Source organism: Lucilia sericata, unplaced genomic scaffold, assembly GCF_015586225.1.
Source record: "Lucilia sericata isolate MDLA Ls3-8-SP2 unplaced genomic scaffold, ASM1558622v1 Contig002213F_arrow, whole genome shotgun sequence".
Taxonomy (NCBI): Eukaryota; Metazoa; Arthropoda; class Insecta; order Diptera; family Calliphoridae; genus Lucilia; species Lucilia sericata.
Window position 1 is genome coordinate 1,446 of NW_023996044.1, and position 16,340 is coordinate 17,785.

Below are 16,340 nucleotides of genomic sequence, written 5' to 3' on the forward strand. Positions count from 1 at the left end.
CTGAGGAATTGCTCCAATTATGGACCAAGTACTTCCGAAATTATTAATTTATAATATTTTAAACTGAATTCTGTAAGAGGGTTTATATGGGTGTAAGTTAAACTATGAACCGATCATCACAAAAGTAGGTATCATGAATGTATTTAGATTCGATTCCTATAGAAAATAGTTTGTGTAGAATTTCATAATTACACCGACAACTTAAAGCCAGTTTAAGTTTTTATGTTAGTTATGAACGTTAGTCATTTTCCAAAGGGGACCCATGCACCGATTACTTATGGACCGATCGTCATAAAATTTTATAGAGAGATTTCATTAAATATAAATTTTGTTTATCTAAAATTTCATTAATATGTTCACATTTTTAAGCCAGCTTTGAGCTTTAAATTTAGGGTCTTATATGGGAGGTAGAGTATGGACCCATCCTCATAAAACATTGTAGAGAGATTTCGGTTAATATAAAACTGGTTTATATTGAATTTCATTGCTAAAATGATAAGCGTTCTGTCATTTTCTGGGGGGTGGTCTTTTATGGGTTGTACACAGAGGGAAAAAGAAATATACACGCTTGGTACCAAATTGGCACCAAAGAGTTTGTAATTTTTCAATAACAACCGTTGTCAAAGTATGTACATACGTACGACAACACTATGTCGCAACGTTGTCAACATTGCAACAATTCGTTGTCGAAATCTAAATTTTTTACACATACGTTGTCTAAATATTAACAAACGTGGTAAGTTCACTATTGCAAACAATCCGTTGCCAATAGTGAGCTTACCACGTTTGTTAACATTTAGACAACGTATGTGTAAAAAATTTAGATTTCGACAACGAATTGTTGCAATGTTGACAACGTTGCGACATAGTGTTGTCGTACGTATGTATATACTTTGACAACGGTTGTTATTGAAAAATTACAAACTCTTTGGTGCCAATTTGGTACCAAGCGTGTATATTTCTTTTTCCCTCTGTGTAGGGTCTATTATGGAGCCATCTTTATACAGTTTTGTAGAAATAATTTGGTACTTATGCTTATGTCGAATTTGATCCTATGCTCGTACTTCTTAACCAAATATGACTTGCATGGGAGCCAGGTGAAATCCTAAACCGATCTTGCCCCTTATCACTCATTCTTGTCTTTTTTCATCCGGACCCTATCGTGTTTTCAACAGACGGACGGACATGGCTAGATCGTCTTAGAGGACCCATAATATATACATATATATAATCTATGGCTCTTAGACCAATATTCCATACAAGTATAAAGGATCTAGGTTTAATAATACCGAGTTTGTTAGATGATTTTGTGGATTCATTGTACAAAACAGTAATGGGTTTAAAAGCTTAAAAACCATTTTTCACTACTTATTCATTAGCATTTTAACTCATTATTTTAACAAGGTGAAGATATTGGAGACAAGTATTTACCATGCTCGCTTACAAATAACGACCTTAATAAGTACTTACAAATAGGGAGTAAAAAATTGGTTTTGTTTTACGCACAAATAACAAATAACCTGTTCTCACAAAGTACGAACCTGGCCCTCTAGTTCTAGTTAGTATTCACAATTCACTGCTTAGATATTTTATTTCACGTCAAATAATGATTAATGAAGGGAAAATTCTCCACAGCTAAAATATTTACTTTATTTACCTTATGTTTATGTAAATTAATGAATAACTATTTTAATATTAAAATTTTTATAAATTTCAAAAAATGTAATTGTAAATTATTATTAATTTATTTATTCGTTTTATTTCAAATAAATTGCAAAAAATATCCCCACTATTAATATTAATATATCTATAATTTTATTTATTTATTCAAGTTTTAATATTTTGCTTGTTTTTTTGCCAAAACGCTAATTCTTTTGTCTGAGTAAATATTAACATAGCAGCCATAAATAAATAACAGAAATTCATAAATAATTGGTTTAGCAACTTTAAATCACGCCAATTTTCATTGAAGAATTTTATTTGCAATGCGTTTGACCTCTTTTTATGAAATCATTGCCATTGAAAAGATTAACGAACCCATTAAGCATATGATTGCAAGTTGTGCTTACAGTGACACGTTTGTGCTGAAATGCCAGCAGTGTCAAGGGTGATGTGATCAGGGCAAACAAAAATTTACAATATTTAGAGAAAAGTGCAAGAAATTAGAAATTTGTTTTTTTTTGTTTATGCTTTTAGGGGGGAAAATGTTTAAATATTTTTTTTTTTTTTAATTTTCAATTAAAGTAAACATCTTATAACAAATATGCATTTGCCTTTTTTCTAAAACTACCTGTAACTGAAATTAATAATTTATTGTATTTATATATAAAACATGTTTAAGAACTTGTTTAACTAATGGTTATATTAGAATTAAACATATTCTTGACACTGAAGATATTGGCTAATACAAAAAGAAAAATGTACTTAAAACTCTAAACAAGTTTTCAATAAATAACACTATGCGACAAAAATAATTACCTGGGAAGTGATACTATTTTTCTCAAAGATGGATCCGAGTAGAATAAGAATATGTTTTTGAAATTTGCCAAACACCTCCAAAATCTTGAGTTAGGGATAAAAAACCAGTTTTTGTACTTTTAAGCACTTATGAGTCAGTAACTTAGTTGAATCTAAACCGATTTTAAGTTTCTCTACGAATTTAGAAAGCATAAGCTGAGGCCTTTATAATGACATATATAGCGTTTAAGTAACTTGGAGAGATATGTGTGAGTTTCACCAGCAAACATATTTTTTATTTTAGTTTTGCACCGTTGTCCAAGTTTGGAGATGTTTTATGAAAGTACCAGGTGGAGAAACTTAAAATCGGTTCAGATTCAACTAAGTTACTGACTTATAAGTGCTTAAAGTTAGGAAAAACCGGTTTTTTACCCGTAACTCAAGATTTTGGAGGTGTTTGGCAAATTTCAAAAACATATTCTTGTTCTACTCGGATCCACCTTTCAGAAAAATAGTATCACTTCCCAGGTATTTAAATTTTCGTTTATTTTGTCTCACTGTGTAATCAGTGTGTTTAAAATTATTTCATTATCAATAATCAAGATGTTCAGTTTAATCTTATAATGTTTGAAAGTAGGTTTGAAGGTTGCAATGAACATGCATTGCAGTCAAATATGTAGGTTAGGGTTCTTTTTATTTTTATTTTATTTAATAATAGATACTAGTTTATTGAATGGGTATCTATTTAAATTAGGGTGGCCCCAAAATGGATGTTACTGATGTTCCCGCGTTTTATTTTTCTCGATCTAACAAGTTGCCCAGCAAAATCTTTTATAGACAAGTAATGAGTTTTAGTACTACTTCAGTAGCATTTTAACACGGTGATTACATTAGAGGCAATTAGTTTCCCTTTCTTTTCAATGTAAGTTTTTGCTGGGTAATTCAATGAGTATTATAATATCTTCAATGATTTTTGTTTACACAGGCCCACAGAATTTTAGAAAAGTCGAAACCCTAGGTATACTTTTATAAAGGATTTAGCTTAGAATTTATCCATTACATCAGATTTTCCAGATTTCTGGTCAGACGATATGTTATATTGTCTGAAAGTTCAATCTGTCGACTTCAAAATAAATGTTCAGCCACTGTTATAACTTCTTTTTGCTTCGGGATAGAAAGTTTTCCAAAAATTTTGAAAATGTTTGGACTTGCTCTAAAATACGCCATTAACACGTAATACGCCATTGAAAGTGCCTCGTAAAGTCCTTTCAAATGATATCAAAATTTCATATCATTGGTATCTCGTTGTATCCTTTGACTATGACCACTATGACTGGCCCCTATTCTGCGTTTCAATTCGAATCGAAATTTTCTCCGTTTGACAACTTTGGTATTCTGCATTTCGATCCGACTCTCCGCCACATAAACAACAACTTACAAAAACGTAGGTAAGATCGTAACGCATTGAAGCGAAATGGAATTGCTTCTTCTTTTTCTTACGATTCGTTTTTTTTTTGAAATACCTTTTTGCGATCGATTCGATCGAAATGCAGAATAGGGGTGATTACTCCATGCAAAATGGGGCCACCCTAATATAGTTGAAACACCATCATCATCATCTAAACATATTTATATAATATATGGAAATATTTGCATGTTAAAAATTATTAGTTTTTCATCCATATTGGGTTAATATTAAAATGATTTTGAGGATCATTAGAGTTGTACTATCAGATTCATACACTCACGGTGAATCTATATGATTCATATTCATTCCTACTTATAGGTTTTCACTCACTCGGATCCATATACATAATTTAAATTTATGACAAGTACTTAGCATGCTCGCTTACGAATAGGTAGTTAAATAAGTAAGTACTACGTACAACGATCACGAGTTAAGTAAGTAGTTTTATTTCTGAGAATGAAAAATTGCCTCCGAAAATTGCGAGCTTTCACAAAAAATATACTTGTCTTAGGTTGTGTTAAAAAGTAAGTACTTACATAATATATTATTTGTAAATCATGTCTAGACTCCAATAAATGAAAAGTAAGTTATTGAGTAAGTACAAATCATTACCATGTTTTTGCTGGTATGTTATTATTATATAGCAAATAATTGGATCCTAGTATAATTTATAATTTATTACATATGATTATATTCGGCTGTGCCGAATCTTATATACCCTTCATCATGGCAAAAAAATTACTAAAAAGAAATCAAAAAATAAGTACCGGTTGTAAATCAAAAGTCCCCTTTTATAAATTTGTACCAGTCATAGAACAAAAAAGTAAAATAATCGTTTCCTCCAGATTTGTATTAACTTAAAAGGACCAAAAAGTCCGCTTTTACATGTTCCCCCTTACTCCGGGCTCTATATACTTAATTTAATGTTTCTAGATTCAATATTATAGAAAATTGAAAAAGTCAATTTTTTTAGATTTCACACTTAATCAAGGCTCTACATGCTTAATTTCATGTTTCTAGGTTCAATATCATAGAAGATTCAAAAAGTACCTTTTGTAGAACGAAAAAGAACCAAAAAGTCTCCTTTTATAGGTTCTCGGCTAATCCTGGTCCTACATGCAAAATTTCATGTTTCTAGCTTCAATATTATAGAAAATTCAAAAAGTAAATTTTGAAGAACGAAAAAGTCCCTTTTTTATAAGTTCTCACTTAATCAAGGCTCCACATGCTTAATTTCATGTTTCTAGGTTCCATATTGTAGTTTATTTTTCTGTCTCCGCATGCACGAAAAATCTCAGTTTTTGATGAAACTTTCAGAGGTTGTCTCGATTCTTTGCTCATATCTGCGTTATTTATGAACCGATTTTGCTGATTTTAAATAGGAAACTTCCCGAAAGCATGTTTGAAAGAATTGTTGAAGACTTGAATCCCGAAGATATTTGGGCTCTTCAGATTATTGATTTCAACAAACATACTGACAGACGGACATAAACTACTCCGCTATCTATAATATATATTATATATTCCGAGTCCTTATAGATACTTTATAGGTTCGGAAAATTATATTATGGAAATTACAAACGAAATGACAAATTCATTTATAAACTTCTCACGAAGGTGAAGGGTATAAAAAATTATTCATATAATTAAAGGCACGTGAATATGTTACCCACCTAACAAGACCCGCTTAATCAAATGCAATGTAACTGTCAACCTAGAAAACATCAAATGAATATTTACAGTAAAACAAAAACAAATTAAACAAAATTTTGCTATAGATATTAAATAATAGTATTTAAATAAATGCATTAATTTTCAAATCACATTTGTAACTTTTATTATTAGTTGTACTGTAAAAATTAAATTAAAATAATAGTTAAATAAAACTGGTAATGCAAAAGAACTTTAATGTAAATAAACTCAATCAAGGAACTTTTGTACAAGTTAATTAATATTTTAATTTTTTTTTTTTTTCTATTTAACATTTACTTATTGTTTTATTAACACTTTGGAATAAATACCTTTAATAAAACAGTTTAGTAGTCCTCAATAAGTAAAAGGCAATTAAATTTAATTATTTGTATTTGCTATTAAAACAAAAAAAAAACTTGTTTATACTTTATTAACAAAAAAAGTATAAACAATTTTTTCCGCCGCAAATTTTTTAATGAAAATTACAAAGATTAACTGTTTTATTTTATTTGTTATAAAATTGTAAACATCAAATTCTTGACATTTCGAGCAAATGTTTGTTTGCTACAATGATTACTAAAGTGAGTCATTCAGTCGTAAACAATTGGGAGGCATTAACAACACTGAGAGAAATTTAAATATAAAACTAATAACAATCACACGTTATAATCAATATTCAAATAACTTACTCTAAAATTTCACAAGATCTTTAACAATTATTTTGATAAACATTTGATTACAATTATTATCCATTCTTATTAATATGTATTTTCTGCAATCTTTGCAATTACTAATAAATAGAAAAATTTACCCTTTAACATAACTTTATTAACTATTTATAATTACCATCTTAATATCAACTTTCATTTATTTTAATATCTACTTTAATAGTCCATATGTTTTATCAAAAGACCTTTGATTTATTGCTTTAAATAAATAGTTACCTACCAGGAAAGTATTGAGATATTACATATAAATTAAATATAGAGTTTATTGATTTAATCTGGTCTGACTAATATTATCTTTAATTAATATTAGAAAATTATACCAGTAGACAGGTTGAAAAATTCCATCATATAATTTTTTTATGTAAAGATAATTTAATATTTAATTTTCCTTCCACTGTAGGTGATGAGGTGTTTTTATGATCGTGAATAATTTAAAATTATATATTTGTATGTGTTGACTTTCTATGAGATGGCTGTGTACACATTAGGGTTTAAGCATGGAACGATTAATCGTTAAAATATAAAATGTGATTTAATCCATTTCAAAAAAAAAAAAAAAAAAAAAAAGACTTAAGACACAAGCTTTAATATAATTTGAGTACATATGATCGGATCATACGCCAATGCAGAAATCTGAACGAATTATCAATATTCATTTCGCAAACTGCGAATCATTTTACAATTCTAACTCACGTGACTATGATTTTTTCGCAAGTCATGTATCGTTAAGATTACTATGAAGGTGGGTACCTTAGCCTTCCTTGCCTTTAAACAAGGTGAGGGTACTAAAAACGGCTTTCTGGAGTGCAGAGGAGAAAGTTGAAGAAGATGCTTCAGGAAGTCATAGTGAGTCAATCGCAGCACACTCCAAAGGTAAAGGGAATTGTCTCTTAATATCTGAGATAAAGAGAATAAAAAATCGCGAGGAGTTGACTGAGAATGAACCCAGTAAAAATTATCACTTCTTCAGGTCTTTTCCAGTAAGTACTTCTAAATTCTACTTCTTTTTCGCTTCTTATGAAGTTCTTTTTTTTGCTGGGAACATAAGAAACTTCCGGGAACTTCTTCAAGTCTTTTCCAGTACTTCTAAATTCTTCTTCTTTTTCGATTCTTTGTTAGTAGTTCGTTAGTTAGTTAGTTAGTTAGTTAGTAGTTAGTAGTTAGTTAGTAGTTAGTTAGTTAGTTAGTAGTTAGTAGTTAGTTAGTTAGTAGTAGTTAGTTAGTTAGTTAGTTAGTTAGTTAGTTAGTTAGTTAGTTAGTTAGTTAGTTAGTTAGTTAGTTAGTTAGTAGTTAGTTAGTAGTTAGGTTAGTTCGTTAGTTAGTTAGTTAGTTAGTTAGTTAGTTAGTTAGTTAGTTAGTTAGTTAGTTAGTTAGTTAGTTAGTTAGTTAGTTAGTTAGTTAGTAGTTAGTTAGTTAGTTAGGTTAGTTAGTTAGTTAGTTAGTAGTTAGTTAGTAGTTAGTTAGTTAGTTAGTTAGTTAGTAGTTAGTTAGTTAGTTAGTTAGTTAGTTAGTAGTTAGTTAGTTAGTTAGTTAGTTAGTTAGTTAGTTAGTTAGTTAGTTAGTTAGTTAGTTAGTTAGTTAGTTAGTTAGTTAGTTAGTTAGTTAGTTAGTTAGTTAGTTAGTTAGTTAGTTAGTTAGTTAGTTAGTTAGTTAGTTAGTTAGTTAGTTAGTTAGTTAGTTAGTTAGTTAGTTAGTTAGTTAGTTAGTTAGTTAGTAGTTAGTTAGTTAGTTAGTTAGTTAGTTAGTTAGTTAGTTAGTTAGTTAGTTAGTTAGTTAGTTAGTTAGTTAGTTAGTTAGTTAGTTAGTAGTTAGTTAGTAGTAGTTAGTTAGTTAGTTAGTTAGTTAGTTAGTTAGTTAGTTAGTTAGTTAGTTAGTTAGTTAGTTAGTTAGTTAGTTAGTTAGTTAGTTAGTTAGTTAGTTAGTTAGTTAGTTAGTTAGTTAGTTAGTTAGTTAGTTAGTTAGTTAGTTAGTTAGTTAGTTAGTTAGTTAGTAGTTAGTTAGTTAGTTAGTTAGTTAGTTAGTTAGTTAGTTAGTTAGTTAGTTAGTTAGTTAGTTAGTTAGTTAGTTAGTTAGTTAGTTAGTTAGTTAGTTAGTTAGTTAGTTAGTTAGTTAGTTAGTTAGTTAGTTAGTTAGTTAGTTAGTTAGTTAGTTAGTTAGTTAGTTAGTTAGTTAGTTAGTTAGTTAGTTAGTTAGTTAGTTAGTTAGTTAGTTAGTTAGTTAGTTAGTAGTTAGTTAGTTAGTTAGTTAGTTAGTTAGTTAGTTAGTTAGTTAGTTAGTTAGTTAGTTAGTTAGTTAGTTAGTTAGTAGTTAGTTAGTTAGTAGTTAGTTAGTTAGTTAGTTAGTTAGTTAGTTAGTTAGTTAGTTAGTTAGTTAGTTAGTTAGTAGTTAGTTAGTTAGTTAGTTAGTTAGTTAGTTAGTTAGTTAGTTAGTTAGTTAGTTAGTAGTTAGTTAGTTAGTTAGTTAGTTAGTTAGTTAGTTAGTTAGTTAGTTAGTTAGTTAGTTAGTTAGTAGTTAGTTAGTAGTTAGTTAGTTAGTTAGTTAGTTAGTTAGTTAGTTAGTTAGTTAGTTAGTTAGTTAGTTAGTAGTTAGTTAGTTAGTTAGTTAGTTAGTTAGTTAGTTAGTTAGTTAGTAGTAGTTAGTTAGTTAGTTAGTTAGTTAGTTAGTCGACTAAAACCTTAACGAGTATAAGAACAAGTAATCGTATTAACAAGAACATAATATTCTGGAAAATTTTAAAACTAAATAAAAACTTTGTAGTAATAAAATAAAACAAATAGTTCTAGCAACTAACTAATACGTTAATGCATCAAATGTAACTACAACAATAACAAAAACAACAACAGATACACTCGGCGTAAATAAGAACTTGTATTATTTGTAAAATATTAGGGTATTCAATTCGAAGGATTTTAATTTTAATCACTCTAGTTTTTCGACAAATAATAATAATCGATAAAATTTGTTATGCTGGAATTGACCTTTGTATGAATTATAATATAATTTTACTCTAAAAAAACTAATTTCATTTGTTCGGTTAATTGAACAAAGGAATAAGTTTATCCATTATTTTAAATATGACAATTTAAAATTATTCGATTATTTGGTCACTGGAAAACCCTATTGAATATCTACTTGGTACGAGTATGTAAGGGGAGTTGGAAAATATATAAAAACTGATCATATTTCAAAATTCAACAACTTGTCGTCGTTAACTTGACTCAATTTTATAAAAATGCTATTCGCCATAAAAGTATTGAACAGTTGAACTTTAACAGTTTACAAAACTAAACGCGATTACAACAATACAAAAAAAGTTAATATAATAAAAAAACATTAAACAATTACTTATTGTGAAACGCGTTAGTGGAAATTTATATGCGCTTGCGCATTGCATCGGTTGTAATTTGAAAATATTGAAAAATATTTTTTTGGCAAATAACACGCACATTTAAACATTTTTTGGATTATAACAAAAAAGTTAAATAAATAACTTAATAATGCAGTCATTTAACCTTTTACGTTTCAATATTTGGCATTTAAGACTTTTGGGTCTGGTGTATTTTTTGAGTTTTCTAAATAGTTCAGAAAGTTTTGAATATTTTAAAGAACAACGTAAGTGATTTTTGTGGATTATGTGTACATTAATACATAAATGTCATAAAATTATATGTATGATTATGACAAAATGAAATATATTGAACTTATTATGATGCTGATTATTAATTCAAAACAACATTTTTAGGACGTTCTTAATAAGTTTAAAAATAAGAAAATGTGGTGAATGGAAAAGTTTTCCATTAATTCTATAAATAAAGAAGTCAAAAATAATCTATTAATCGAGACTTCAAAGACGAATTTGACGGAGATTTTCTATAATTAGAGAATTTAACGTTTCACTTTTTAAATTCTATAAACAGTACTGATCGATCAGTGATCCGATCAAAAAGAAAAAAACATTTGATTACGATTGTGTTTCTGGTGATCATGTCAAAAATATTAAACATCAGGACTTAGATTTTCTCAAAAATTTGTGAAACATATTTTTATAATATTATTTATTGTTTCATTAAATTTCAGCCTCCTTTTTGAAACCCTGTAAAATCTATCAGCCTGGATTTACAGCATGTTCGACCGAAAACACCCAAAGATTATTAGCAGAGCTAGGAAAGGGTAACCGAAAACGAATTTTATTATTAATTGCGCTGTCATAACAAAAATTAACTTTTACAGGTGTTCCGGAAGTAAATGAAATTATTGGTTCAATTGATCCTATAAAATTGCAACAAATTCATTTTAAACAGGATAATACAGAAGCGGCTTCACTGAGGGCTGATCTAAGCGATTTAACAGCGACAGGAATAAAAGATGTGGTTATTAAGGAAAGCAAGTAAGTTGATCGATCGTATGAGAAATAATAAAAAAAATGAAGTATTGTTATTCTCCTTACAGAGTCAGCAAAAAAGATTTCAGTTGGTTGACCAAAATTTTTATGCCCAAATTCAAACTAGAAGGCCATTACAAAATGGATGGTCGTGTTTTGCTTTTGCCTTTAAATGGCGAAGGACATTTTGTTATTGAAATTGGTAGGTTAACGTTATATATACATATCGCACACCCAGTACAAAAGTGACTTAACTCCAAATTTTATTTTTGCGTCTTCATATTCTTCAAGACTTCAATTGAAGCCTTAAACTATGCACAAGATACTTGTATATCTCAAAAAAAATATCGGTGTATTTTGTTGTTGTTAATTGTTGAAGACAAAAACGTTAAGTCTTTCTTTATGTTTCAGCATTTGTAAAAATTTTGTTTCTTTTTCTGAAAAAAACAAGTTTTGAGTTAAGTCATTTTGTACTGGGTGTGCGATATGTATGTTTGTATCAGGCATGGAAAATTTAAATTTTGAAGTAGTACTAATATTACTTTTTAGGAGTTAAAGTACTAAACTAATTATTCGCTAGACTATAAACTAGTGTATAGACTAGACTACAGATTATAGACTAAAATATAGACTAGAGTATAACTAGATTCCAGACTAGAGCATAGACTAAACAATTGACTAGACTGTAGACTTGACTATAGACTTAACTATAAACTTGACTATAGACTTGACTATAGACTTGACTATAGGTTAAACTGTAGACTTGCCTATAGACTAAACTGTAGACTTGATTAAAGATTAGTTTATAGATTAGACTAGACTAGAGACTGGACTATAAACTATAAAATAGACTAGGCTATAGACTAGAATAGAATCGAGACAAGGCTATAGAATAGTCTCGAGACTATACTATAAGCTAGACTATAGACTAGACTATAGACTAGACTATAGACTAGACTATAGACTAGACTATAGACTAGACTATAGACTAGACTATAGACTAGACTATAGACTAGACTATAGACTAGACTATAGACTAGACTATAGACTAGACTATAGACTAGACTATAGACTAGACTAGAATAGACTATAGACTAGACTATAGACTAGACTATAAACTAGACTATAGACTAGACTATAGACTAGACTATAGACTAGACTATAGACTAGACTATAGACTAGACTATAGACTAGACTACAGACTAGACTATAGACTAGACTATAGACTAGACTATAGACTAGACTACAGACTAGACTATAGACTAGACTATAGACTAGGACTATAGACTATACTATAGACTAGACTATAGACTAGACTATAGACTAGACTATAGACTAGACTATAGACTAGACTATAGGATAGACTATAGACTAGACTATAGACTAGTCTATTAGACTAGACTATAGACTAGACTACAGACTAGACTATAGACTAGACTATAGACTAGACTATAGACTAGACTATAGACTAGTCTATAGACTAGACTATAGACTAGACTACAGACTAGACTACAGACTAGACTATTAAACTAGACTATAGACTAGACTATAAACTAGACTATAGACTAGACTATAGACTAGACTATAGACTAGACTATAGACTAGACTATAGACTAGACTATAGACTAGACTATAGACTAGACTATGACTAGACTATAGACTAGACTATAGACTAGACTATAGACTAGACTATAGACTAGACTATAGACTAGACTATAGACTAGACTATAGACTAGACTAAGACTAGGACTATAGACTAGACTATAGACTAGACTATAGACTAGACTATAGACTAGACTATAGACTAGACTATAGACTAGACTATAGACTAGACTATAGACTAGACTATAGACTAGACTATGGACTAGACTATAGACTAGACTATAGACTAGACTAGACTATAGACTAGACTATAGACTAGACTATAGAATAGACTATAGACTAGATATAGACTAGACTATAGACTAGACTATAGAGTAGACTATAGACTAGACTATAGACTAGACTATAGGCTAGACTATAGACTAGACTATAGACTAGACTATAGACTAGACTATAGACTAGACTATAGACTAGACTATAGACTAGACTATAGACTAGACTATAGACTAGACTATAGACTAGACTATAGACTAGACTATAGACTAGACTATAGACTAGACTATATACTAGACTATAGACTAGACTATAGACTAGACTATAGACTAGACTATAGACTAGACTATAGACTAGACTATAGACTAGACTATAGACTAGACTATAGACTAGACTATAGACTAGACTATAGACTAGACTATAGACTAGACTATAGACTAGACTATAGACTAGACTATAGACTAGACTATAGACTAGACTATAGACTAGACTATAGACTAGACTATAGACTAGACTATAGACTAGACTATAGACTAGACTATTAGACTATAGACTAGACTATAGACTAGACTATAGACTAGACTATAGACTAGACTATAGACTAGACTATAGACTAGACTATAGACTAGCTATAGACTAGACTATAGACTAGACTATAGACTAGACTATAGACTAGACTATAGACTAGACTATAGACTAGACTATAGACTAGACTATAGACTAGACTATAGACTAGACTATAGACTAGACTATAGACTAGACTATAGACTAGACTATAGACTAGACTATAGACTAGACTATAGACTAGACTATAGACTAGACTATAGACTAGACTATAGACTAGACTATAGACTAGACTATAGACTAGACTATAGACTAGACTATAGACTAGACTATAGACTAGACTATAGACTAGACTATAGACTAGACTAGACTATAGACTAGACTATAGACTAGACTATAGACTAGACTAGACTATAGACTAGACTATAGACTAGACTATAGACTAGACTATAGACTAGACTATAGACTAGACTATAGACTAGACTATAGACTAGACTATAGACTAGACTATAGACTAGACTATAGACTAGACTATAGACTAGACAATAGATTAGACTATAGACTAGACTATAGACTAGACTATAGACTAGACAATAGATTAGACTATAGACTAGACTATAGACTAGACTATAGACTAGACTATAGACTAGACTATAGACTAGACTATAGACTAGACTATAGACTAGACTATAGACTAGACTATAGACTAGACTATAGACTAGACTATAGACTAGACTATAGACTAGACTATAGACTAGACTATAGACTAGACTATAGACTAGACTATAGACTAGACTATAGACTAGACTATAGACTAGACTATAGACTAGACTATAGACTAGACTATAGACTAGACTATAGACTAGACTATAGACTAGACTATAGACTAGACTATAGACTAGACTAGACTAGACTATAGACAGAACTATAGACTAGACTATAGACTAGACTATAGACTAGACTATAGACTAGACTATAGACTGACTATAGACTGAGACTATAGACTAGGACTATAGACTAGACTATAGACTAGACTATAGACTAGACTATAGACTAGGACTATAGACTAAGACTAGACTACAGACTAGACTATAGACTAGACTATAGACTAGACTATAGACTAGACTACAGACTAGACTATAGACTAGACTATAGACTAGACTATAGACTAGACTATAGACTAGACTATAGACTAGACTATAGACTAGACTATAGACTAGACTATAGACTAGACTAATAGACTAGACTATAGACTAGACTATAGACTAGACTATAGACTAGACTACAGACTAGACTATAAACTAGACTATAGACTAGACTATAGACTAGACTAGACTAGACTAGTCTAGAAGCTAGACTAGACTATAGACTAGACTAGACTATAGACTAGACTATAGAGTAGACTATAGTCTAGACTATAGACTAGACTATAGGCTAGACTATAGACTAGACTATAGACTAGACTATAGACTATACTATAGACTATACTATAGACTAGACTATAGACTAGACTAGACTAGACTATAGACTAGACTATGACTAGACTATAGACTAGACTATAGACTAGACTATAGACTAGACTATAGACTAGACTATAGACTAGACTATAGACTAGACTATAGACTAGACTATAGACTAGACTATAGACTAGACTATAGACTAGACTATAGACTAGACTATAGACTAGACTATAGACTAGACTATAGACTAGACTATAGACTAGACTATAGACTAGACTATAGACTAGACTATAGACTAGACTATAGACTAGACTATAGACTAGACTATAGACTAGACTATAGACTAGACTATAGACTAGACTAAGACTAAAAAAAATAAAAAAAGACTAGACTATAGACTAGACTATAGACTAGACTATAGACTAGACTATAGACTAGACTATAGACTAGACTATAGACTAGACTATAGACTAGACTATAGACTAGACTATAGACTAGACTATAGACTAGACTATAGACTAGACTATAGACTAGACTATAGACTAGACTATAGACTAGACTATAGACTAGACTATAGACTAGACTATAGACTAGACTATAGACTAGACTACTAGACTAGACTAGACTAGACTAGACTAGACTATAGACTAGACTATAGACTAGACTATAGACTAGACTATAGACTAGACCTATAGACTAGACTATAGACTAGACTATAGACTAGACTATAGACTAGACTATAGACTAGACTATAGACTAGACTATAGACTAGACTATAGACTAGACTATAGACTAGACTATAGACTAGACTATAGACTAGACTATAGACTAGACTATAGACTAGACTATAGACTAGACTATAGACTAGACTATAGACTAGACTATAGACTAGACTATAGACTAGACTATAGACTAGACTATAGACTAGACTATAGACTAGACTATAGACTAGACTATAGACTAGACTATAGACTAGACTGTAGACTAGACTAAATGAAAATTATATACTATACTATAAAAAATTATAAAAAAGTATCGAGTTTCCCATGCTTGTTATATTACATAATTTTTAAGAAATAAAAAACCTTTACCAATTTTTCACTCCCCCTTGCAGATGGCATGGACATTATTATGCGCACAAAGACTAATCTTATTGAGAAAGGCGGTTTTACCTTTTACAACATTACCAGCATTCAAGTAGATTTGGAAATATCAAAACTTCATACACAATTCGATGATCTATTTGGTGGCAATAATAAAGAAGTCGAACGTAGCACTAATGAATCATTTAATAAGAATTGGAAAGAATTCTTTGAGGCTCTAAGACCACTTATAAACGAAATGGTTGAAAGAGTCCTATTCGATATTTTACATCCGGTATTTTTAATAATACCAGCTAATTTTATGATCGAAGATATACCTAGTCCAGAGAAGTTTTATGGTAGTAAGCAGTGAGAGATATTAAATACTTGCTAATATAGGTGATAAGTGCTATTTTTTTTAGTTTGTAAAATTGTTTTCTAAAAAAAAATAAATTTTCTCAGAAATCACAGCGTATTACAGATCAATAATAAATTTTTAAAAAATATATACTTTTTTGACCCTGTTATTCGATTCGATATCGGTTAAATAACCATAAAAGTATTTTTCAGATTCCTTATTCTCAGATGATCTAGCCATGTCCGTCCCTTTGTTTGTTAAAGACACGATAGGGT

The 16,340-nt window shown here is 29.9% G+C and overlaps 1 protein-coding gene across 1 annotated transcript; it reads left to right on the forward strand.

The window, feature by feature from the left end:
- Nucleotides 1–9,600: 9,600 nt before the first annotated feature.
- Nucleotides 9,601–16,215, forward strand: LOC119613610 (protein takeout-like). The gene is made up of 5 exons (XM_037969639.1): nt 9,601–9,957; nt 10,423–10,515; nt 10,576–10,732; nt 10,795–10,928; nt 15,740–16,215. Exons 1-5 carry the CDS (start codon nt 9,843–9,845, stop codon nt 16,078–16,080), a joined length of 840 nt encoding a protein of 279 aa, XP_037825567.1. The 5' UTR covers nt 9,601–9,842; the 3' UTR covers nt 16,081–16,215.
- Nucleotides 16,216–16,340: the final 125 nt, after the last annotated feature.